At 39.0% G+C, this 24,672-nt stretch overlaps 1 protein-coding gene across 1 annotated transcript in view; it reads right to left on the minus strand.

The window, feature by feature from the left end:
• The window catches only part of LOC129240698 (uncharacterized), a 106,357-nt gene that overhangs the window by 37,315 nt on the left and 44,370 nt on the right, over nucleotides 1-24,672 (minus strand). Inside the window, exons 5-10 of the mRNA XM_054876652.1 lie at nucleotides 21,266-21,433; nucleotides 19,148-19,329; nucleotides 16,332-16,352; nucleotides 14,515-14,877; nucleotides 11,136-11,347; nucleotides 10,752-11,031 (exon numbers count right to left, since the gene is read on the minus strand). Of these exons, the coding sequence (XP_054732627.1) occupies nucleotides 10,752-11,031; nucleotides 11,136-11,347; nucleotides 14,515-14,877; nucleotides 16,332-16,352; nucleotides 19,148-19,329; nucleotides 21,266-21,433 (1,226 nt within the window). The remainder of the gene's footprint in view (nucleotides 1-10,751; nucleotides 11,032-11,135; nucleotides 11,348-14,514; nucleotides 14,878-16,331; nucleotides 16,353-19,147; nucleotides 19,330-21,265; nucleotides 21,434-24,672) is intronic.

Below are 24,672 nucleotides of genomic sequence, written 5' to 3' on the forward strand. Positions count from 1 at the left end.
ACTATATCGAGGTGGTCTGTTTTAATAGCAACAGTATTTTTTTTTACATTAGAATTTGAGGATCCGCTTTGATTGGCCACTTCTGACTCAGAATCGACCTTTCGTTTTTTACTTGGACTTTTATTTTTGCGTATCCGCTTTCAAGTTCTCTGGCAAATTCTTCTTCGTCGGTTTCACATAAATGTTGTTTATTTTCTTTAGATTTTTTGGATGATTTTAATTTTCCGTTTTCACTTTTGAGCTTCTTCTTCTTTTGTTTACTAATAACGGAAATATTTTTACAAAATATTTGATTGTATTTATTAAGTCTTCGTTTTTAATTTACAGCTCCTTCATTTTTTCTATTGTTCTGTCACCCGGTGGTGGAGTACTCATATTTAAACAATTTAGTAGTAGTATCGTTACCGGGAGCTTAAAAAGGAAGAAAGACGTATTCTCCGAAAGAAGAAACGAGGCCAAAATACGTGAATGCTAGGAGCTTGAGATACTGGACAATAGGAAAATCGCCCAAATATGCGACCAGAAAGTTTAGCGGCTTACAGAAGGTTCTCATTCAAGGCGTTTTCTTGTAAGAACAAAAACGGCGATCTAGTGGCTGACATCTAAAGCATACTTAAATATTGGAGGGAATACTTCTCGAACCTGTTAAATAGTGATAGCTACGCCTGTCGCAGAGAATATAAGGATCCCGATACTCCAATCGTTGACAACGGGTTTATCGTTCCGCTACCCGACTACGACGAAGTGAGAATAGCAAGAACACGGCTAAAAAACAAAAAAACTGCGGGAGCCGACGAACTGCCGGATGAGCTATTCAAGCATTAGTAAGATCTCTCCGAGCCTTTTTATGCCAAATAAGGTTTCAGACAGGGTGACTCGCTGTCGTGTGACTTTGTTTTAACCTTTAACGCCCCTCGCAGCTTTTTTGAACCTTTGCACGTTAGTGACGGCGCGTATCGTAGGCGATAAAACAATCAGCTATTTGAGCTTTACGACGATATTTATATAGCGGAACGAATAAAGATTCAGTGGCTTCGTTGACTGGGTAATATCGTCTGAATGGATATAAACGCTCCGGCTCTGAAAGTATTCGATGCGGTACCAGCTGATGGTAGCAGAGGAAGAGGAAGGCCTCCTCTACATTAAAACATCAGGTGAAGAAAGACGTGGCGTTAGTTTGTGTGTCTAAATAGCGTCGGTTAGCACGAGACAGATGCGACTGGTACGCTTTGATAAACTCGGCCAAAGTCTCGTAAGCAGTTATCGCAGTAATGAAGATGAAGAAGAAGAGGAAGAAGTTTAGTGGCATTCACTTGTGGTTTTGGTCTCCGCTTGCTTTTGCCCAAAACGGAATTAAATTCACACAAATTGCTAATTTCGCGAAAACTTGAGAGAGCCAACTGGCAGTTTTTTATATTATTTTATCCTATGCCAATGCACAACAGCACCACGCCGGGTATGTTACGTGTAGAATTCCAACTTAAAGCTTCAGAGTTCCTCTTTATTAATTTGGGTTTCGCAGATCCCGTTCAGGCATTTTTCCTGTTAAAGATGCACCTCACACAGGTAGACCTGTCATTGAAAATGTCGAAAATCAGAGAAATAAGCGAAGTTGACCTACATGTTGGTATTCGTGGCATCGCCCCGGCGTTAAAGATCGACCATAAAATAGTTTTCAATAGTTTCATTAGCTCAAATTTTACGCAAAAATAATTTTTCTTTAATATTATGTTATGTTATGTTATGTTATGTAATGTTATGTTATGTTATGTTATGTTATGTTATGTTATGTTATGTTATGTTATGTTATGTTATGTTATGTTATGTTATGTTATGTTATGTTATGTTATGTTATGTTATGTTATGTTATGTTATGTTATGTTATGTTATGTTATGTTATGTTATGTTATGTTATGTTATGTTATGTTATGTTATGTTATGTTATGTTATGTTATGTTATGTTATGTTATGTTATGTTATGTTATGTTATGTTTGGTTATGTTATGTTATGTTATGTTATGTTATGTTATGTTATGTTATGTTATGTTATGTTATGTTATGTTATGTTATGTTATGTTATGTAATGTTATGTTATGTTATGTTATGTTATGTTATGTTATGTTATGTTATGTTATGTTATGTTATGTTATGTTATGTTATGTTATGTTATGTTATGTTATGTTATGTTATGTTATGTTATGTTATGTTATGTTATGTTATGTTATGTTATGTTATGTTATGTTATGTTATGTTATGTTATGTTATGTTATGTTATGTTATGTTATGTTATGTTATGTTATGTTATGTTATGTTATGTTATGTTATGTTATGTTATGTTATGTTATGTTATGTTATGTTATGTTATGTTATGTTATGTTATGTAATGTTATGTTATGTTATGTTATATTATGTTATGTTATGTTTTTTTTTGTTTTTTTTTAGGGAGGTTCAAATCATACTATCAGAAAACATCATCAAAGGTGCCGTGGCACCAGTGGTATGTGGGGCATGCTCCCACTAATACTATAACAACCCTCCTTATCGGCTGAGTTCCACCCTGGGCCCGTGGTAACATTTCGTCAAGGTGGAGCCGCGTTTATGTCTATTGACACGAGGACACCTCTTGCAACACGACTCGTCAACGCGAATGTCAAATACAAACCATTTTTTCTTTGAACAAAATTTTAATATTTTACAAATTTCCAGTTGGCTGCAGTACTTTGTGCATATACTGTGTTATATGTTTTCGTATGTATGTATTCAGCTCATGGCAGTACTATTTTTATAGGTTTTATACTCTGTGTATGTGATAGCCATGAGTTGGCATATTAGAGAAAAATAAATTAGTACAAGGAAAAATTAAGCAAAAAACTTTGCATATGCAGAATTCCCTTATGGCATTTTGAGAGCTTTGAGGAAACAGAAAATTTAAACCACTATGCTGAGGGCGAATTAGCAGCTGCTTACACCTCTGCTGCGCAAAACCAATGAGCTAACTGTGGTAAATACAAATATGAATAATCATACATACGTACATCGTAAATATATACATGTGACATATGCATATGTATAGGTGAGTTGTGCGCACATATACCCAATTTAATTGTTAGAAGAGAACAAAGAGTGAAAACCATTCAACTGGGACAAAGATTCGGCGTACTTTAAGTATTGAATTTACACTGAAAAAACTTTTTTTCTTTGCTTTTTTTCAAGGAAAGTGTGTACTACATACATAAGTGGGTAATTGAGTAGTAAATTCCCCTTCAACGAAACAACTCAGCGAACGCAAACTTCTCGTCTATGACTGTTATTATGTTACAGCTAATTTGCTGAGTGCGGAGAAGCTTAAAAACAAAAACATCATCAACTTAAAGCACTCATCAACACTTTGAAAAGTATTGTTATTGTTGAACTAAACTGTTTCATTATCTTCGGAAAGGAATGAGTTCGGAATGAACCTTCCGACAAACACAACGGCAAAAGGAAAGTGAATAAAAGTGACGACTTATTGCTTATGGCAGGTGTACGAGTATGAACGAATTAAAAAATGTAAAGAAAGAATTTTGGTCCGAGTATACGAATAGAGGGCCAACAGGGTTGTGTGTAGTCACCACTCCCTTTTAGCATTGTGCTGGAGTGTGTTAGAAGCAAACCAACGTACGAAACAAATGGCATAACAAGGGGACTGAATGGGCATCTCGAAAATCTCAATTATGCCGACGACATATGCCTTATGACACACACCTTTACAGGGGGCGCCCTAAAACTAACGACATTGGATTCGCGGATGATATCGCAGTGGAAATGGTAGCAAAGCAAATCCACGAAATTGAGAGGATCGCCAGCGAATCAGTAAGCAGGTTCAAGGCTTGGCTAAGGTCTATGAAGTTTAATTAGCTGAGCATAAGACCGATGTAGTCCTAATAAGCAGCAGAAAGATAGTGGAGACTATAATTGTAAATGTTGGGACTGTAATTATTAGTTCAAAACCAGCTATTAAATACCTAGGAGTGACGATTGACAGCCTTTAAACTTCAAAACACACCTAGAATATGATGTGAAGAAGGCATCGAGTGTGCAGTCCTGTCTGTCGCGAATAATGTCAAACAACGGCGGACCTAGTCCCAGCAAAAGAATTCACCAAACTGACCAATCTGCACGGAGAGGGAAGAAAACGCTGATCACGTCTTGTTTCAATGCCCATGCTATGCTCCCGAAACCTGTAGTAAGTAAGGTGAATTTGTTTGTGAAATGAAAAATCTTTATTTATTCTTGTAAATCAATTTCATCCCCTTCAAAATAGTCCCCTCTCGATGAAATAAACTTATGCCAACGATTGTTTCAATCCCCGAAACATGCCAAATAGTCCATTTCCGGTATAGCCATCAGCACCTTCTTCGATTCAGCTTTTATCTCCTCAATCGACTCGAAACGCGTTCTCCGGAGTGGTCTCTTGAGTTGTGGGAATAGCCAGAAGTCACACGGAGCCAAATCAGGCGAATACGGCGGTTGCGGAACGATATGCGTGGAATTTTTGGCGAAATGGTCACGAAGAATGAGTGCAGTGTGATGCAAAAACCAAGAGTTGTTGGCCCATAATTCTGGTCTTTTTAGACGAATTGCTTCACGTAAACGACGCATAACGCTCAAATAATATTCCTTATTAACAGTTTGGCCAGGTGGAAGGAATTCACAGCGCACCAGACCACGAAAATCGAAAAAAACCTGTCATCATGACCTTTATTTTTGAACGACTTTGACGTGCTCTTTTCGGTCTGGCCTCGCCTTTAGCACGATATTCGCTTGATTGGTCGGTTGTTTCAGGGTTGTAAGCATAAATCCAAGTCTCATCTCCCGTAATGATGCATTTGAGCTTGCCCTGATAGTCTGAAAGCATTGTTTCACACACATCAACGCGACGACTTTTTTCAAAGAAATCGAGAGTTTTCGGTACCAAACGAGATTTAACTTTTCGTAGGCCCAAATTGTCTTTCAAAATGGTTTTCACAGATCCTTCTGATATTCCGATCATATCAGCAAGGTCTTTAACAGTCAACCGACGATTTTTGAAAATGCACTCTTGGTCGTTTGGTAAACACAAGCGTAAATGTATTACTGATAATGACATTCACATGAAAGTTGGCCCACATGTTATTAACAGTGCTACCAGCTCATGAAAAAAATAACTAGAGCGAAATTTTAATCCCGCGAAGTTTGACAAATAAATTCACCTTACTTTTTGCCCACAATAGTATTAAGCGGATAAAATATTATAGATTATATGCTGAAATCGGAAATGGAAGCGAATCCGCGCGCATGTAAAACATATCCCATGTTCGTAGTCGAAACAACTAGCCCCATGAGGAAGTTCCTTTTTTGACTGTTCCGCGGGGAGAGTATTAGATAATGGAGAGGTGTTTAGTAAGTAGGTGTAGCTGTGAGGTTACAAGTCTAGCATGCTGCTATGCCGGTATAGCAGTACTCATGAGAGTTTCCTCTTCACGGGCATCATCCCGGAACAAAAAAAAACAACACCTTCACAGATATGTCGAAAAAACGAACGCTAGTAAAAGAAACAGCAGCGAAAGTGGACCTCGAAATAAATATCGATACCAAGGTAATGCGTTTAAACTCGAGCAATTTAAAATCGACGGTACTGAGCTTGAAGGAGTTAGCTTCTTTGCCACTTGGATAGCGTTATATCTTCAAGCGGAACGTGAAAAGAAGATACTACCAATCACATAAGTAAAGCGAACAGATTTTTAGCTCTCTAAATGATGGCTGGAAATCCTCTGTGATCACTCGTAACACTAAAATTAAAATATTGAACTCTAATGTCAAGTCCACCCTATTGTGCGGCTGCGAATCCGACTTGCAGCGCTTACAAGTATTTGCGAACCGTTGCCTTCGCACAGTACTTCACATCTTCTGGCCCAACACCGTATCCAACCAAAACTTATGAGCTATAACGAACCAAATTACAATGCGAATGGAAATACTCAAACAAAAAAGTGTGAGTGGCTAGGACACATTTTGAGAAGAGATCCGAACAACATCAGCCGTAATAAAATTGATTAGAACCCCCAAGGTAGCCGCAAGGCGCAATACAGACAGAATTCCATTTTATCTTGCGCTATCTGATAAACGCTTTAGCCTCAGTACGACAGAAGCAGGGCTTAGTGTTGGCAATCCCACGTCATTCAGTTTCCAGACTCATAGCGGTATTCACCGGGCACTGCGTGATCGGAACTTATGTGGAGAAGCATGGACTTCCATACAACTCCCATTGTAGATGCTGTAGGGATTATACAGGAAAGGAAACTGTTGAACACTTTCATTGCAAATGTCCGGCTCTGACGCTTGAGGTTTCTTAGTGTGTTTTTTTTTTTTTGGGGGGATAGCCTAAGCCAGTTCTCCTGCCCAGACTCGTTTTCTCTCCTTCACTACATCAACAACACTGGAGTGCTGTACGAGTATATGGTTTTTCTTGCTTTAAATGTTGTAATTTTTCGTAGTGGTCTACCTAAGAAGTAGAAATGTGGTCTACATTAGTTCTCATATGCTATCTATCTATGAGCTTTAGGACGACAAAGACATAGCGCAGCGAATAAAGATACAGCGGGTTCAGTGGCTGGGTCCGCTTGGATACAAACGCTCCGCCTCTGAAACTATTCGATGTGGTACCAGCTGGTGGTAGCACAGAAAGAGAAAGACCTCCTCTGAGTTGGAGAGATGAGGTGGAAACCAAGTGGTACCAGCTGAAGATAGCACAGGAAGAGAAAGGTCTTCTCTGCGTAGGAGAGATGAGATGGAGAAAGACTTGGCTTCACTTGGCGTGGCCAACGGGCGCCGGTTAGCACGAGAAAGAAACGACTGGCACGCTTTGTTAAACTCGGCGAAATCGCGTAAGCGGTTATCGCGCCAATCAAGAAGAAGAAGAAGTGGTCCACATTATGGTATCAACATCGCACTCTAGTGCTACTTGAAGTGTGCATGTGGTACTCTTGCCGTCTAACCTACGTAGTCCGTCATTTGATGGATCCCGCAACACTAGGTGCATATATACCATGAACTCAAACTTGGGTGCCGTATTTTAATGGGTGCCATATATACAGTTTGAAATGCACTGTATATATGGCACTGTATATATGGCACCCATAAAGATGGAAAATCATACTCAGAAATCGGGAAAACCATCAGCGGGAGTAAAGCAACAGTGCAGAAGGTAATACAAAGATTCAATAAGGAGAAAAGGATCGAAAATAAGCAGAGATTAGGCCGCACTAGAAAGTTAATTGAGAGAGATGAAGGCCTTATCAAGAGAACAGTAGAAAAAAATCCTTCGAAAGTACTTTGAATATAGCTACTCTATTGCGAGCATCTCTAAACACCATTGCTTGATCGGATAAAGAGCGAAGGTCAATCACGAGAAATCGATATAAGGCAGGTATTGCTAGAAAAAAGCCTTTTGTCAGTGATACTAATAGAAATAAAAGCTCGATTTTTCCAGAACTTATCAACTTAAAGAATTTAATTTCTGGGACAAAGCATTTTTCTCCGACTAATCGAAATATTACCTTTTCGGATATGATGGGCGACTTAAAGTGTGGAGAAAGCGAAATGAATAATTATAGAAAATACAATTGAAACGGCCAAGCATGGAGGTGGAGGTGTAATGGTTTGGGGCTGCATGTCTACATCAGGTGTTGACTATCTTGTTTTTATTGATGAAATAGTGACAAAAAAAGTATATTTAAAAATCCTTCAAGAAAACTTGTTATGAAGCGCTGAAAGAATGGGATGGTCTAGTGGAATTTGTTTGCTGCAGGACAACGATCCCAAATACATCGCGCACATAGTGAAGATGTGGCTAATAGATGAAGTAGCTCATTTGCCAGCAACGCCTCCACAGAGCCCAGATATGAATTTTATAGAGCATTTATGGGATAATTTGCACAAACGATTAAGGAAACACTACATAGCTTCCAAAAATCAACTTAAAAGCTTGCTCCAAGTCGAATGTCAAAATATAAATTCGGATTATACAAAAAAACTTGATTCACTCAATGCCTGACCGGCTCAAAGAGGTTATTCGATTACGCGGATATCCTACTTAAATATTCAATGTAATTTTTCTCAAAGTTTTATTAAAAGTTTTCATACATAAATATTTTACTGCAAGAGTATTTTCAGATTTTCTCCTTATTTGAGAATGTCATAGTTTATATTTTATATTTCAAATGGCAACAATTGGATTTATTTACAGGGTCCGGCATTCGAGGTGTAACCAATTTCTACCCGCTGCGCAGCTGATGATACTGGTAGCATTGCGAAGCGGCATGGTGGTGTTCATCAAAAGACTGCAACGTTACGTTAAATGGTCCAAAAAGGGAAGAAGCAACTTCAACGAAATCCCCAACGAAGTGCCAATCAAACGGCGAAAGAACTGAAAATGTCTGACAGTAACATCAACCGCATACTGAAAACTGTTCTCAAAGTCAAGCCTTACAAGATCCAAAAGGCGCATGATCTCACACCAAAGCAGCAACAAGTTAGACTTGAGAGAGCGAAAGAGTTGCTTCGCTTGACTGAAAGCAGTCAATTTCCGAACATTGTGTTTTCTGATCAGAAAAATTTCAAATTGAGCAATTCGTTAACTCCCAAAATGATAGGATTTATTTGACCGACCGTTCATACGAGCATTTGAGTAATCGATTGGCCACTAGGAGGCAGCACTCGCCACAGGTAATGGTTTGGGCCGCTGTAACTGCAGATGGGCGCTCTCCAATCGTTTTTATCGAGCTTGGCGTCAAGGTAAATGCGATATATTAGCGGAAAAGTATTCTGAAGATTGCTTTGAAGCTGTGGGCAGACAAACATTTCAGTGGCAGGCCATGGACGTTTCAACAGGACTCGGTACCGTCTCACAAAACTCGAGTGAACCAAGAATGGCTAGAAAAACAACGTTCTGAATTTCATAACGTCCACAGAATGGCTCTCAAATTCAGCAGACGCGAATCGGATAAATTATTCTCTTTGGGTCTATTTGGAGAGGAAGGTCCGAACTAAAAGATTCCCCAGTCTCTAAGCGCTGAAAAAACCATTGTCTGCGAATGGGCCAAAATACCTGCAAGTCACGTTCGAGCAACTTACTATTCATTTCTGGACCGTCTCAAGGCCATAGTCAAGGCAAAAGGTGGTCATATCGAGCAAAAGTAAATTGATTCATAATTTTGTGTTATTTTCACACATTTTGTACTTTGAATTGAATAAAAGTAATTTTCCCAGCTAAATTTATGGCCTTTTTAATTGGTCACACTTCGAGTGCCGCACCCTGTAATGTTTAATAAAACATTAAAATACTCAAAAACTTTTGTGATATTTTTTTAAAAATCATCTTCGAATTGGTAGGGTGTCAAATCTTCTGCTGTACACTGTACCGGCCAAATGGAGGGCTGTTACCTACTTAAAATATAATATGATAAACTTACTTGAATTGTACGACAATTTCTTATTAATATTCTTCTAATTTCAACCACTTCATCCTGGTTAGGTTGAAGCGGTTGTCCTGTGGGACACACTCAGGCTCATAGCCCATTGTAATGCCGCATGGGGAGCTTTCCCTATTTCTCCTAAAACCATTGTGTGCTTCTCAAAAATTTTAGAATACCTCCCATTTCTGCGGATTTGAGATCTTCCAATTCGTTCAAAAATTGTCTGCCTAGAATAACAAATCTCTCTCTAGATAGAGCAGGACAATGGCACAGAAGGTGTAAGATTGTCTCTTCCATCATCGTGGATCATTTAATTGTACTCCAATATTTCATATTCTAGTGAAATTATTTCTGTGTAGAGCAGAAAAAAATGCTATAAGAAATTCAGTGAATTGCATTGGAGGTTAATGCCGATTCGCACTTTAAGGCGCCCTACCAACCAAGGAGAAAATTAGCTATCCTAGTATCTAAAGTATAACTGTAACGAAATGAAATACAAAACCGCAAACTTATGGTCTTCTATGGCCACTATCCGAAGCGAGCACACCCACGTGCATGCATGCGCATATTCTTGTTCGTACCAACACACACTCGTCCTTACTATTCGCACATGCAGAAGAAGTACTCATATGTTAAACGAGCTCAGTGCGGTTGTGTGCGTTGAAAGCACAAATGCACAAGTAATTTCCATATCCAGCGCCAAGTGCAGTAAGCGTTCAAAAACCAAAAACAAGAGCCATAGATAGGAAAGCAGAACGCATAGCAAAAACGCTAGAGCGTTAGGAATTATTCTTGCATTTCTTCGGTTTGTGGTGCCCGGTTTCCCGTTTCGGTTACAACAGGCATTCAACAGTAACGGCAACAAAAGCAGCAAAAAGCATGATGTTCATGACAACATTTCACTTCCTTTGTTGCCAGTTTTTTGGTTTTGCTTACGTAATTGTAGTTTAAAAGCCCTGCAGTTAAATTCTGATGGGTAAATAGATATCATTTTTACACTCTGCAATAAATACCAAAGAAACCTAACCAAATAAATATTTAAATATATTTTTAAGGCATTTGTATGTACATTCTATGTGGTTGCCTTGATATTCAAGTGTGTGAAAAAATGGAAAAACGTTTTATTGAGAAGAAATGTGCTTTTAATTGATGAAAATTGTAAGTAAAACCATTAAATAAATATTCAAATAACAACTTAAAGTGCTTAGGTGTCAACGTAGATTTGTGGCAAGCAACACTTAATCTGCACATACTCACTTCCTTTACGTATCTTATTCACACCATAATCCGGATCATACCAATTGGATGCATCATTCGTCTTGGCGTGCGCACCCGTCACATGACTATGCAATATGTCCCTGTAAGCATTGGCCTTTTGCGCCTCGGTAAGTACTACGCTTGGTTGAGAGCCGGGTACCCCAGACATTTGTGGCACTGTTGCATTTCTACCTGCTGTCTCAGCAAGCGTTTCACCACTCAGTGGAATACTGTTCACCTTCTTGGCGTACAATTCAATAGCCGCAGGATCATTCGTGCGCTACGGAAACGAAGCGAAAAAATTAAGAAGAAATTTTGAACCAGAAATTATTCAGTCATGCAGCTGTATTTCAGTGATTTTTTTATTTCGCAGTTTTTACTCACCAAAAAGAAATCACGATTGTAGGCAATGTCTTCCACACCGACCTCCAGTGAACTGTGTATCAGATCACGCAGTGTTCGTATCGTTTTCGGTTTCTCCATCAGCAAAGTGCCCACAATGCTGGCCGAATAGAATTGATAGATAGCAAAGGCGAACAATAGACTAGTCAGAACAACGCAGCGACCCGAAAAGAAACTTGTAGAAAATGTCAGTCCTAATGCCGGGATGACAAGAGCCATTCGATGAGCGAAGTTTCATTTGCACCGTAAGAAGAAATTCAGAAAAAGCATGAATACCAAATAATTGGCATGTAAGTCCCTACATTTGGACGGCTGTTTAAACGAGCTCTTCCACCTACTTGCGGTAGGCGTCTTGCTGTTGTCTTCCCATAAGAGGAACATACAATTTTAAATCGACTTCCATCGGGATAAAGACTTTTACGAAAAGCTTCCATGGCATGGCAGATTTCTATTGTCCGCTATCAGAAAAAACCTTTTCTATCATAGCGAATTTCATGCTCGCAATGGGTCACGAACGCGGGTCCTACCTCATTGTCACCACGCACAAGCCTATTCGGCTGCGACTGTAGCCTTTTCGTTGGGCAGTGTTGTCCAAAAAAGTGTGGTCAAGTGCAATCAAGCGTGAACCAAAAGAATATGTCCGATCTCCCAGCCTGTAAAGCTTCTTATGAAGATATTCGCGATTAACTATTTTACATTACTTACATGCGGAGAATGTGTCTAGGATCGAAAAACACCTTGCATCACATTGAGTTTACGAAAACAAAACCGTTTGAAATCGCCTAAAAAAAAATCTTTCTACCATTTTTTTCTCTGTGGTAATCAGTATCAGTTCAATCAAAAAAATTATGTTTAATTATTATTTTCCAATTTAAAATTTTTATTATTGTAATTTTATTATATTATTCATATTTCGATGCTTATTTTTTAATCATAAAACTAATTTTTCGAGTTTCGTCAAAATATTCATGGACGTAGGTTACACCAAACCGGCTTATAAGTTTCATGGGCTGAGTTAACGTAAGTAAGATTTTCAATCTGAAAAAAATATTCGACTAAAAAATAAATTTTTATTACGGAGCGAAAAAATTACGCTCAAGAAGAACAATTTTTTCGATCAAAAAATAACCTCCAAAATATTATAATTTTTTCGATGCAAGAAACTAATATTCAGAAAATATGGGGCCTGCGAGATTTCCAATCTGCAAGCAAATCTCAACTAAAAAATAATTTTTTATTACACAGCGAAAAATGTGCGCTCAAGAAAAAATGTTGTTTGATCAAAAAATACCCCCAAAAAATAAAAAAAACTTCGGCGGGAAAAGTAACCCTCGCAAAAGATGTACCCTTTTGAGCTATTGAATCTTCAAAAAGTATTCAGCTAAAAAATAAATTTTTATTACAGAGCGAAAAAATTACGCTCAAGAACATTTTTCTTTATTAAAAACACCTTATAAAAATTATCACTTTTTCAATGCAAAAAAATAATATTCAGAAAAGATGTGACCGTTTGAGATTTCCACTCTGCAAGCAAATCTCAAGTAAATAAATTTTTACCTCTCTACCTTTATTCAATAGACCCCCCTCGTATTTGTCATACGTACAATATAACGTAGTTTCTATTATTCTATCCTTGCATTAGTAGTTTTGTGTGTAGGAAATTTAAATAAAACTGTTTAAAGTCTCAGCCTCATTATTCAATAGACCCACCTCGTATTTGTCACATCTCGCATATTCTACTCCTGCATTAGTAAATTTATATACAGGAAATTAAAAAAAATATTTTACAACGTCAGTACCGTTTTTCGATATACCAACCTCGTATTTGTCAGACGTGTAAAGTAGGTTATATTCTTCTATTCCTGCGTTAGTATTTTTATGTACAGGAAATTAAGACAAAATGTTATACAGCGTCAGTACCGTTTTACAATAGACCACCCTCGTATGTGATACATCTGTAATACAGTTTATAATCTTCTATTCCTGTATTAGTATTATTAAGTTCAGGGAATTAAAAAAAATGTTTTACAGCGTCAGTACCGTTTTTCAATAGACCCCCCTCGTATTTGTCACACGTGCAAAGTAAGTTACTTCTTCTATTCCTGCGTTAGTATTTTTATGTACAGGAAATTAAGACAAAATGTTATACAGAGTCAGTACAGGTTTTCAATAGACCCCCCTCGTATGTGCCACACCTGTAATACAGTTTATAATCATCTATTCCTGTATTAGTATTTTTATGTGCAGAAAATTACGAAAAAATATTTTACAGCGTCAGTACTGTTTTTCGATAGACCCCCCTCGTATGTGTCACACCTGTACTGCAGTTTATAATCTTCTATTCCTGTATCAGTATTTTTCTTTGCAGAAAATTACAAAAAAATATTTTACAGCGTCAGTACTGTTTTTCGATAGACCACCCTCGTATTTGTCATAAGTGTAAAGTAGGTTATATTCTTTATTCCTGCGTTAATCTTTTTATGTACAGGGAATTAAAAAAATGTGTTACAGCGTCAGTACCGTTTTTCAATAGACCACCCTCGTATTTGTCACATCTTCTCGCATTTGTAATTTTAATATACCTGTGTATTATAAAACAAATTTTATTTTCCCAACAGCAACTCGACTTTAATCGTGCGCTTTTCCTTTCCTAAATTTGGTTTTCCTTTCACTTGGAAAATGTATTTGCTAATATGATTTTGAGTACATTGCGTGTACAAATTGAAGAAAAGGCACTAGTACTTTAGCTTTGTTTACAAAATGAAAGTCTCGCAACAAAGCAAAACAAATGCAGTTGAACCCATCAACCTTAAACCGAACTAAGAAAGGCCGCAAAAAAGTAAAGGCATTCTGAATTACAGCCGCTGCTACAATTATGACAGGATTTATCCGCGACTACCATTCATTAGGGCCCGAGTTCGAAGCACACGGTGAGCGTGAAACACCAAATGGTAGAACATTTTTTTTCCTAATAGCGATCGCTCCTCGGCAAGGACTGCCACTCCGCTAAAGTCAGCTCTCTGCGAAGGTGACATGAAACTGCGGGTCCCTCCATTTGTGAAACAACTTCAAGACGCACGCCATAAATTAGGTAGAGGAGGAGCTCGGCCAAACACCCAACAAAGCATATACGCGCCGATTATACATATATATAAATATATATATACGTGTGTATTTATGTTCGTATACTTGTTATGAAAGCAAAGCTGAAAAGTAAACTTGTGAGCACATGAATTGCGTTGCATGCCACAAGAAAACCTACACACATACATTCATCCCAAATATTTCGACAGCTTTCCACGTTTTACCAAATTTCTTCCGTATATTTGCTTAACCCCACTCCCTTTGCATTCGGTCTTACCTTGCTGGCAAATGGAGCCAACGTAGAAAAGCACTGACTCGAAAAGCAAGCCGAAACCTTGTTGTGCCACATCGGAGCCTGTCTGGCCGCAGCACGCATTGCCGCAGCTGAGCATGCAATGCCTGCAGCTAATACGCTTCACGTCCTTCCGCCCGTCTGCTTTTCGCTGTTGGACCAACTTTCCCAGCTTTTGTTTCCGTTGCTCTTTTGTTAGACTAACCAAGGCACTGCAAGAGCTACAGTAATGCATTGTGCTGCCTCTTATCGCCGTCCGTGTGGAATTGCAACGTCCTGGTAGTTCATCATTACCGCCGATTGTGTTCTGTTGTTTGACGGTGTCGATGCTATTGCCGCGCTCTACCTCTTGTCCTTTTGTGTCACAGCATTCACAAAGAAGTCAATTGTTTGCAATACCAATGAAAATAGCGTGCATGAAAAAGAGAGAGAGAGAGGGAGAGGGAGAGACAAAAATTTGTATCAGTTCGTTGTAAGAAATAACGCAAAATTCCCCAAGCACTAAACGTGCAATGAACGGAATGTAGCCTAGAAATTAATGGCTACGATCCCGCATTTTTCAAAGCCATGTTCGTGCCGCAAACTTTTTACAAGCGATATTTGATCAGTGCCCCAGCATGTCCTGCCGCTGCCATTGCACCTAATAACTAACGCGTTTGTCAGTCGTGGCATGCTGGTAGCACCAATCGATGAATAAGTTTAACTGTACCAATGCATGGCACTGGTATGCGTTCGTCCTCTGAAGCTTGCAATGCATCCTGCTGGCGTTGTGCTGCAATTTTGGCGCTCACCATTGCTTGAAAATTGAAAGTTTTGATTTATATTGTTAGAAAGTTTGCATTGTCTATGGATATCCCTTCTCTTCCGCCATCTCTTCGTCTACGCTTCGGTCGGTATTTCATAAAACTGTCGACGTCAAAGGTTATAAAAATTACTAAAGTGAAAAGAAAAATCAAACATTGCCGCAGACGCAAAAAAGTAGTGGAAAATTGTATTATCGGAATTTGCAATAACTTATTTAATGAGATTTAATGTGCGACATTTTCGTTGAAAATTGAAAAATATTTTATGAGTGTATTATAAGAATACTACTTTGACCAAAAAGTTCCCGGAATATATTCAGAAAATTCAAAACTAAAGTTTATTAGCCAAAAGTAATATTTTCGCCTTCAAAGTACTCCCCATCAACTGCAACGCACATTTCCTCCAGCTCTCGACACATGTCTGGTACTCTATTTTCGGAATAGCCAACAGAGCCGTCTTCGATTTTTTCATTGCCTCCTTTCGTCCGTTAAAACGCCTTTCCTGTAGTGGCTCTATCAAACAGAAAAAAATTATAGGGAGCCACTTCAGGTGAATTCGATGACTGTTGGTTGCTATGCGTTTCGTTCTTGGTCAAAAATTCACGGATGTCGATGACACTGTGCGATGGTGCATTATAACAGTGGAAAATCCACGAGTTGTTTTCCAACCAACCTTTTTTTTATAGCAAATTGGTTCACGTAAACGTCTCATAACGCCCAAATAATAATCGTTGTTAACTGTCTGACCTTCTGGTGGTGTACAATACCATTGTAATCCGTAGAGGCCATGAGCATCGCTTTCTTTTTTGACTGAAAACGACTAGGCTTTTTGGCCTTAATTCATTCGGAGCTCTCCACTAACTCGCCTGTTGACTAGATTGCGTGTCGCACCGTGTCACAAGTCAAAGAAATACATTTTTGCTGTATAAGCTTGACCTTAGAATTAGTAAGGTAAGTAAACATCATTCTTAACATTTTAGTGTGACTTCGCTAGGTCACTGCTGGCACTTGTTATGTGCGCTAAGTTTTAATACCACAATGCAAATACACGAATATACAAGTATTCGGTCTCTACTAGGCACAGTTGCAAGTGGCTAAACTAACAAAAAAAATTTGTTTTTGAAAAAAATGTCTCTTCTTTTTCAATGTAGTCTGCATTCAACGCGATACACCAATTGTTTCCACTTTTATATGCCTTCCGAAACGTATTCTCTCTTGAACTTTTCAAAATATCCAAAGCGAATCTATTAAAGGTGGTATCGCCAAATCAGCTGATTTTTTTTTTCTTTCGCCGTGTCCCTTATTCGCCGTGCTGCATTGCAAAAGGCTGTAATTGGAAGCAAATGTCTGGCCAAGAACTCAACACATTGTATTGGACCAGCTCGCGCATTCACTTAATATGCCAACGGTCGACTTTTCTTCTCTTACTCTTTCTACTTAAACTCAAATCACGAATGGATACCTCGAGGATTTTCTGACAATAGAAGACGTAAAAGAGAACTAAAATTAACTCCTGAATATTTGGAAAATATTTTGTTGATTGGATTATTTATTAAAATAAAAGTATTATTTTGAAGGAGATACAAAAATGTTTAAAAAATAGTAAATGTAATGTGTTTATTGACCATTTCCCGACCCTAACAACTTGGCCGAACGTAAAGCTACGGCGACGCGCTCATGCATTTTCTGTTCAGCAGCTTATATGTGTGTGAGTCGGATGACACCCTTACTTGTTTCGTGTCACACATACTTGTTGTCGGCTTTTGCATGATGAAAATCAAAAATTTTAGATTTTTTCGCGGGCAAGCGTCATGCAGCCGACACGCACACATATGTATAAGCTGTTGGACAGACGTGTCGCCGTAGCTTAAGTATTTACCTACCACTCCAGTTAGCTTTACTACCCTCACTTTTCTTATTTTTCACAATATTTTCGTAAATTTATTTTAACCTTACGCTGATGCCAACCACCCGAGCAGCTCTAGCTTCGTCGACATTTTTTAAGCAAAGACATACGGTAACAAATGAGGGCCCAAAGCTCTTGCCTATCTCAAAACTTTTTGCGATAATTGTGAATGATAAGTTATATTTTGCTGTCAAATGCCTAATACCTGCCAACCAGTGTGGTTTCATTGCAAGACGCTCCACTGTCACTTTATTTAACTATTAACTATTTTCAATGGTTACTGCATTTCTTCTCTCCAGAACAAATCTCAAGTTGATTCCAAGGCGGATCTATTAAATGTGGTGTTGGTAAATCAGCTGAGTTGTTTTTTCCCCTTCGTCGTGTCCATATGGCTGTCAGCTCAGAATGAAACAAGGCGAATTCATTACTTGTTTTCTAGCTTCTCAGTACTTTGCTTCTTTGACAATCAAAAGTACAGAACATTATTGTTGGCCTAGTGCCACCACCTTTAATGAATGCACCTTGGTTGATACAATTTACACGTACTTCTCTAGAGCGTTTGACAAAATATCCCGCCGAATACCCTCGTCAAAGCTCGTCTCAACGGGTATAGACTCTACCTTTTTTGTCGTGGATTAATTCATACTTGCCCCAATGCGACATGCCGTGCACTTATTGCGTCCTCTCGTGTACCGCAGGGAAGTATTCTAGGACCCCTCCTTTTTATTCTCTTTATTAATGATATTGGGTCATGCCTTTTATTTCCCGAACATTTCTTGTATGCTGTCATTAACAGTACTCGTAACTCTGAAAAGCTACAATCGGACTTACACAATGTCCAGAATTGGTGCTATTTAAATCGTTTGCAGCTAAACATAAGCCGATGCCTCCACGTAAAATTTGCTAAATCAACCAATACTTCTTATATAGGGTGGGCCATGTAAAATTTGCTTTTTGAATCGGCTATAAAAAAAAACTAATCAATATTTTTTCAAACTTTTTTTTTTATTTTAAAGACTGAACATTGTAACTTATGAATGAAAAATAGAATCGTTCAAATGACTGCCACAACTGGTTTTACAGTAGGCCATTCGATCACCCCAATTTTTAAGCACATTTTCGATTGTTTGGGCTCCAATTTCCTGAATGGCAACTTCGATTTCGTGTTTTAAGGCATCAATCGTCTCTGGATGGTTCGCATAGCATTTGTCCTTAACGGCTCCCCACAAAAAATAGTCCAACGGGCTTAAATCACAGTTCCGAGGCGGCCAATTGATATCGGAATTTCGGTTGATTATTCGGTTTTCCAAAACGGTAGCCAAAAGTTCGAGTTTAACTTTGGCAGTGTGACAAGTTGCACCGTTCTGTTGAAACCAAATGTCGTCCATGTTATCCTCTTCAATTTTTGGAAACAACTCGTTGAGCATGTCACGGTAACGCTCGCCATTTACTGTAACCGCGGCTCCTCGCTCATTTTCGAAAAAAATGGCCCGATGATGCCGCTAGACCAAAAACCGCACCAAACATTGACTCGTTGTGGATGCATTTGCTTCTCTACAGTAACGTGTGGATTTTCCGAGCCCCAAATCCGACAATTTTGCTTATTGACGGAGCCACCAATGTGAAAATGAGCTTCATCAGAAAAGAAGAAGAAGACTCACCACTTTGGAAATAGGTTTTCAATATTTCCCCATTTTGTTCAAGCGTATAGCGTCCCATTTCGTAAATGTCAAACCTTTGAGTAAATTATGAACACATTTGGCATGTAATTTGTGTTACCATTCTCAAAAAAATAGGTGGTTCAAAAAGCAAACGCTATATGGCCGACCCTAGTTGTTCAAACACATAACACACATAAAAAAAAAGAAAGATATTCTGTTGTTTATTTACCCTCGTATTTTTTACTTACCCAACCGTTCTACTACACCAAAAGCGTCCAAACGTCTCTCTACCCTGGACAATAGCCACAGTAAGCATATGGTAAAGATGCCACAAAGTCCCAATAAAATCCAAACGGTATTTGAGAAGGGTTGCAAAAACACAATGCGATCCTTTGTCGTACTTGGCGGATGTCGAAATATGAAGCAGGGCCTGTAAATTTAAATGATATTTAAATTTTATTCCACATTACAAGGCACTCATAAAGGAAGCACCACACCACACAAAAACGAACTAGCAGCCGATTCACTAAGGCGTACGCGTAGCAGGTGAAAAGCCACAAACATAAATCTTATTTTACACCAAGAAATTAAATCAACAAACATGTCCCCAGCAGGATCTAGTTTCAATTAATGTGTCAATCTTATGGGAGTACGTGCAGCAGTGTACTTATGTGTGTGTGTGTATGTGGTGGGTAGGTATTATGGACAGAACAAATTGCTTGTCCTACGCCATGTCTTTTAGCCAACTGCCGCCAAACGCCCGCACTATGTCAGCGTCTCATTGCCACTTAAGTTGCTATCAAGTCAACGTTTGTACGACCTTTTGACACTCAGCGGGGAGCAACAGGAGTAACTCTAAGCGATGGTGCCCGTGGCAGCGGCAACGCTAGCATTAAATTGACGTTAATACAGCAGGAGGCAGTGCAAAAAAAGAATCACAAGCAATCACCAACAAAAAGAAGACACAAATGAACTCAAATGCAATAAATACAAGTGCAACAACAAGGCACACGTGCAGCACACAGCCACACAGCCTGATAAGGTTGGACGCAGCAGAGCGTCGCGAAAAAATTGAGCGACGCATAAATTTGCTGCGTTTAAGAAAAGAAATGAGTATTTAAACGGTGCATTACGGAGGGGAGCAGCGAAGGCCCGCATAGCTTGCTCTGCATGCATAAGTAAATGTGTGTGTGTAGGTGTGTGTGCAGCTGTAAATACACGCATATGTGTATGTAGCCAGTCATCAATATCAACTAATACACATCAACATAGTTGTAGGGATGTGTGTATGCATGTGCTTATATATATGAGTATTCCTGTGTTTATATCAAACAAACAAATGCCCTTATGCTCTCTCGCCCACTCTCTCTCTTTGCCCTATTTGACTTTTTGCTAGCGTTATTGTCGGAAAGATTTATGCATGTCAACCGCAAAAGGGCAAATTTACAAACATTTATCTCGCCAATAATACTGACAACAAATACACGAACGAATACGAACAACACCAACAAATGTTGACAAGCATTGTAATACGAAAAAAAATTGGGTGTTAAACGGCGGGTCTCGTGTTGGTCGTTTTAATATCATTTTTCATGGCATTGACAGCTTACAATATGGGAAATTAAATAAACCACAACAATAAAAGCAACAAAAGCACCGAAAGCAATAAAAGCACCGAAAGCAACAAAAGCAACAAAAGCTACAAGCGCAACAAAGGTAACAGGTAGGCCAACAATAAAGACATTAGGAAAATAAGCAATGTCCTCCTCATCTCATCCACACCCATACCCGCAGTCGCAGTCACATCCACTGCCATCGAATGGTGTGACATGCTCTTCACCTGTTCTCTTTACTTGTGCTCCTCACCTGTGCACTTGAGCGTTCGCCGACAGCACTAAGTTGATGCTTTCAAGTGCAAAGCTTTCAACAAATTGCTTTTCAAAATATTCTAAAAACCCAAAAACAATAATAACAATAACAAAAGCAACTATTCGTATTAAAAAATCTTTTGCACAACAATTACAACAACGCTGACAGCAATCACTCCAATCACGTCCGATAGCGCGCACGGTCGACCATTGAGTCGCACATTTATGGTATTCCACACTTCCAGCCGCCACGCTCAACAACCGCATAGTCTAAATAAGCAAATAAAATGCCTGTCACAAACTAAGTACACTGGCCATGACTCCTTTGCTCTGTGGCTACAACAAAAAAAAAACGAAAAAAAACTGGCGACTTGCCTTTATAGCTTTAACTGAACTTTTGCTGCATTCCTCTTATTTTACCATTTATCATTTTCACTCAGCTAGCGATTATTTTTTTATTTTATTCAATTTTTTTTTTTTTGCCCGCCTCTCACTCACCTGGCCACCCACGTCCGTGTCGTGTAATCAATCACTTTGGCACGTTCGATGCGAAAGAAAATCGGCGAACCACCAATATCCGTTTGTTTGCGTACCAGCGCTCCAATCATCCCATCGAATTTGCCATTCTTTAGGTAGCCCCAGGAGGCGGTCTTCGACAGCACAAAACTACAATAAAAAATAAGATACATATTTACGAATGTTTGTGCACGCCTTTGGGTAATTGATTTCAGAGAAATGAAATTTGTTTTTAAAAAAATTAAAAGCTCTTTTTAAAATTGCGAGTAAATTATGAGTGGGCATAATTTGTGGGAAATATTAAAAATTCCTTTATCTAAGCTTCTCTCAAAAAGCTGCTTCGCGAACTTATGTTACATAGAGGCACACACAAAGAGTAATCGCGATTACTCGTAATCCAAGGGACCACCAAAATATTAGGAGTTAACGCGATTTTGCAGTTGGCGGAATTACAAATTGCTGCTCTACAAAATTATGTTCAAGATATTTTTGAGTTATTTAATTTTTTTAAGCTTAGAAATGGAATACCCAGAAGGCAAAAATCAATATTTTCGACACCTGCTCTTCTTTGCTTTTCATCGAGATCAAAAAGCTGCCGAAACAGCTCTGGACATTTGCGACATGTATGGAGAAGGCCTCACAGGTGAATCTCCAGCACGGAAATGGTTTACAAAGTTCAATAATGGCGACTTTGACGTCGGTGACGCGTCCTGCAGCGGATAACCTTCTGAATTCGTTTAAGAACGGCACAAACCACTTTTGAAGGAGAACGGTTGCCAAACCCGTTGTGAATTGGTGGAAAAAAATGAACTGCCATCATAAAACGACTCTCAATCACCTTCATTCAATGAGATTTACCGAAAAATTGGGAGCCTGGGAGCCTGGGTACCTCACGAGCTCAGTGAAAGAAAACAAAGAAAATCGTCTTCAAATTGTTTCTCAGCATTTCGCCCGCTATCGAACAACACGCGGTTATAAACAGCGCTTTTTGAACCGAAACGGTGCCTATGCATCAATATGAAGCAAAGAAAAGAAAGGAGTGGATGGCTCCAGGAGGTGCGCCAAAGCCAAGAGTCAAGTCCGATCTTCATCCAAAGAAGATCGGGATATGTGTTTGGTGGGACTGGAAAGATAAGATGCACAGAAAAATGCTCGAAAAGAATGCAACGATCAACAAGAAGGTCTAAATTGCTCAGCTAAACCGGGTGAATGACGCTATTCGACTGAAAAAACCTGATCGACATGGCCAAACCACACTCCTTCACGACAACGCCAGGCCACATGTTGCACAAGTCTTCAAAACCGAACTCCAACCGTCAAACCCGAACTCCTTGCACCGGCCGGTTACCATCTTTACGGCTCGCTGTCAAACCATATGAAGGGCGCTACCTTAGATAACAAAGAGGTCCTTAAAAACTGGCATCAACAAATTGGTTGAGAGGTAGGAAGAGGTTGTAAGCAGCAACGGTATTTCGCAGCTGTAATACAGAACCCATCTGGCAACCCTGTATCTTTTGACAGGGACATCAGATCGCTTAATGACATACCGCGCTGAAAGCGTCAGTCCAAGCAGATTTTTACCATGGAACAGTACACGCCCCGCGAGCGCTCCCAAATTGTTGAAATTTACATTCAACAAAAGAAGTCAGTTGTGAAAACTCAACGTGCGTATAAAAAATTAAATAGAAAAGTGCACCTTCTAAGAACACCACTAAACCCTTGTACGAAAGGTTTTCGACTGGTGATGCTCTTTCTAATCTAAAGAGGCCAAATCAAAACCGACCAAGGCGTCGCCAAGGACATCCCAAAATCGCAGTTCTCAGGAGTTGGGCATTGCTCGGACCACTTTACAATGAATTGTCCGCATTGATTTGTATTTATTCCCGTATAAGATTCAATTGACGCAAAGATTGTTGCCTGCGGACAAGCCTCGTCGATTGGAATGGGCCCAAAGAGTCATCGAAATCCGTCGAGTCCCTCGAATATGGGCAACCCAGTACTGTGCTTGATTTATTGGTTTTCCTGAATAGAGCATTCAGTTTTATTACATTATTTGCGCACTAAAGCTGTGAGAAGAGGTCGTTTTTATACGCATTCATTGTCTTTGTTCGAAAACTTCTTAATTCTAATAAAATGGGACAGAAGAAAGGTTTAACAGATCGCGAAAAAGGACAACTCGATAACATGACCTCAGAGGAAGTTTAAAATCGTCAAACTGCCACAAATATTGGTCCAAGTCCGAACGGTGTAGATTTTTACATGAAACAGGCTGCTTCCTAAGGTAAGAACTACAAATGCAGAACTGCAATGGCTTTAACGCCAAAGTAAACCCGCGAAATCCTTAGGATTGCAGCAAATTCCGCAACTTCCAAAAGCAAAAATTACAGGAATAGCAAATGTGTACATCCAGCAAATCCACCGTTCGAAAAAAGCTCCTCATTTGATTCATAAAAAGTTACTAAAAAAACACCTTTGAATAAATTTCGCAAAGAGCGCAGCCTCAATTTTGCAAGGGCCACTAGGCTTGGAGTTCTGTTATAAATAACGATCTCCGAATGGTAGCGGACCTAGGACACTACCTTATGGAACATCAGACGAAGCAATAAAAGAATAAGACGATACATTATCAAGTCGAATGACACAGTGCCTATTATTAACCCATTAAATCCCAAGCTTATATAAAAGAATTTTTTTTTAAATGCGTTTATAAAACGTTCATTGAAATAGTGTAATTAAGCTCCTTAAAAAAAAAAACACGAAAAAAATCAAAGAAATGCATTTTTTGGGCTGTACCCAATCGAGTACAATGGGATAATATGTATATACATTGCCTGTATATGAAAATATGGAGTATTAAATAAAAAGACACTTTCAAAGACTTCCTTGGTTATTAGTTCGGTTAACAGTATGGAAGCTTTTGAAACATTCTCTCTCTACGCAAAGGGCTACATTGCATAACTCGCAAATCCATCGAATTCTTTGGTGACACTCCCTGCACCTCAGCTGATTCGATATCCTTTTGGGAAAATGGTTATATGAGGAACCAGCTATTGATGCCGTTGTCGATCGTTTTGAAGATATGTCCCGGATATTATAATTGCGTAAATAAAATCGCACAATTTCACGTTGGTATTGCAACAAGTCGCATTGACTCTTACTTGCCATTTTATAAAGCTTCCATGCGTTTACTACGCACGAGCTTATCATTGTAGTAAAAAGAGGCCACCACCATTTCTTTCCTCTAAACTTTATATTGTAAGTATTCAAAGCTTGGTCGTGGAGGTCAACTCCTAACATTCCTGAGTTGTATTCCGCTATCAACTTCGGCTGATGGGCATTCACCTTGCGCCTCTCTTGTCTTGACCATCGTTTGACGGTATGTAAAGGTT

Source organism: Anastrepha obliqua, chromosome 3, assembly GCF_027943255.1.
Source record: "Anastrepha obliqua isolate idAnaObli1 chromosome 3, idAnaObli1_1.0, whole genome shotgun sequence".
Taxonomy (NCBI): domain Eukaryota; kingdom Metazoa; phylum Arthropoda; class Insecta; order Diptera; family Tephritidae; genus Anastrepha; species Anastrepha obliqua.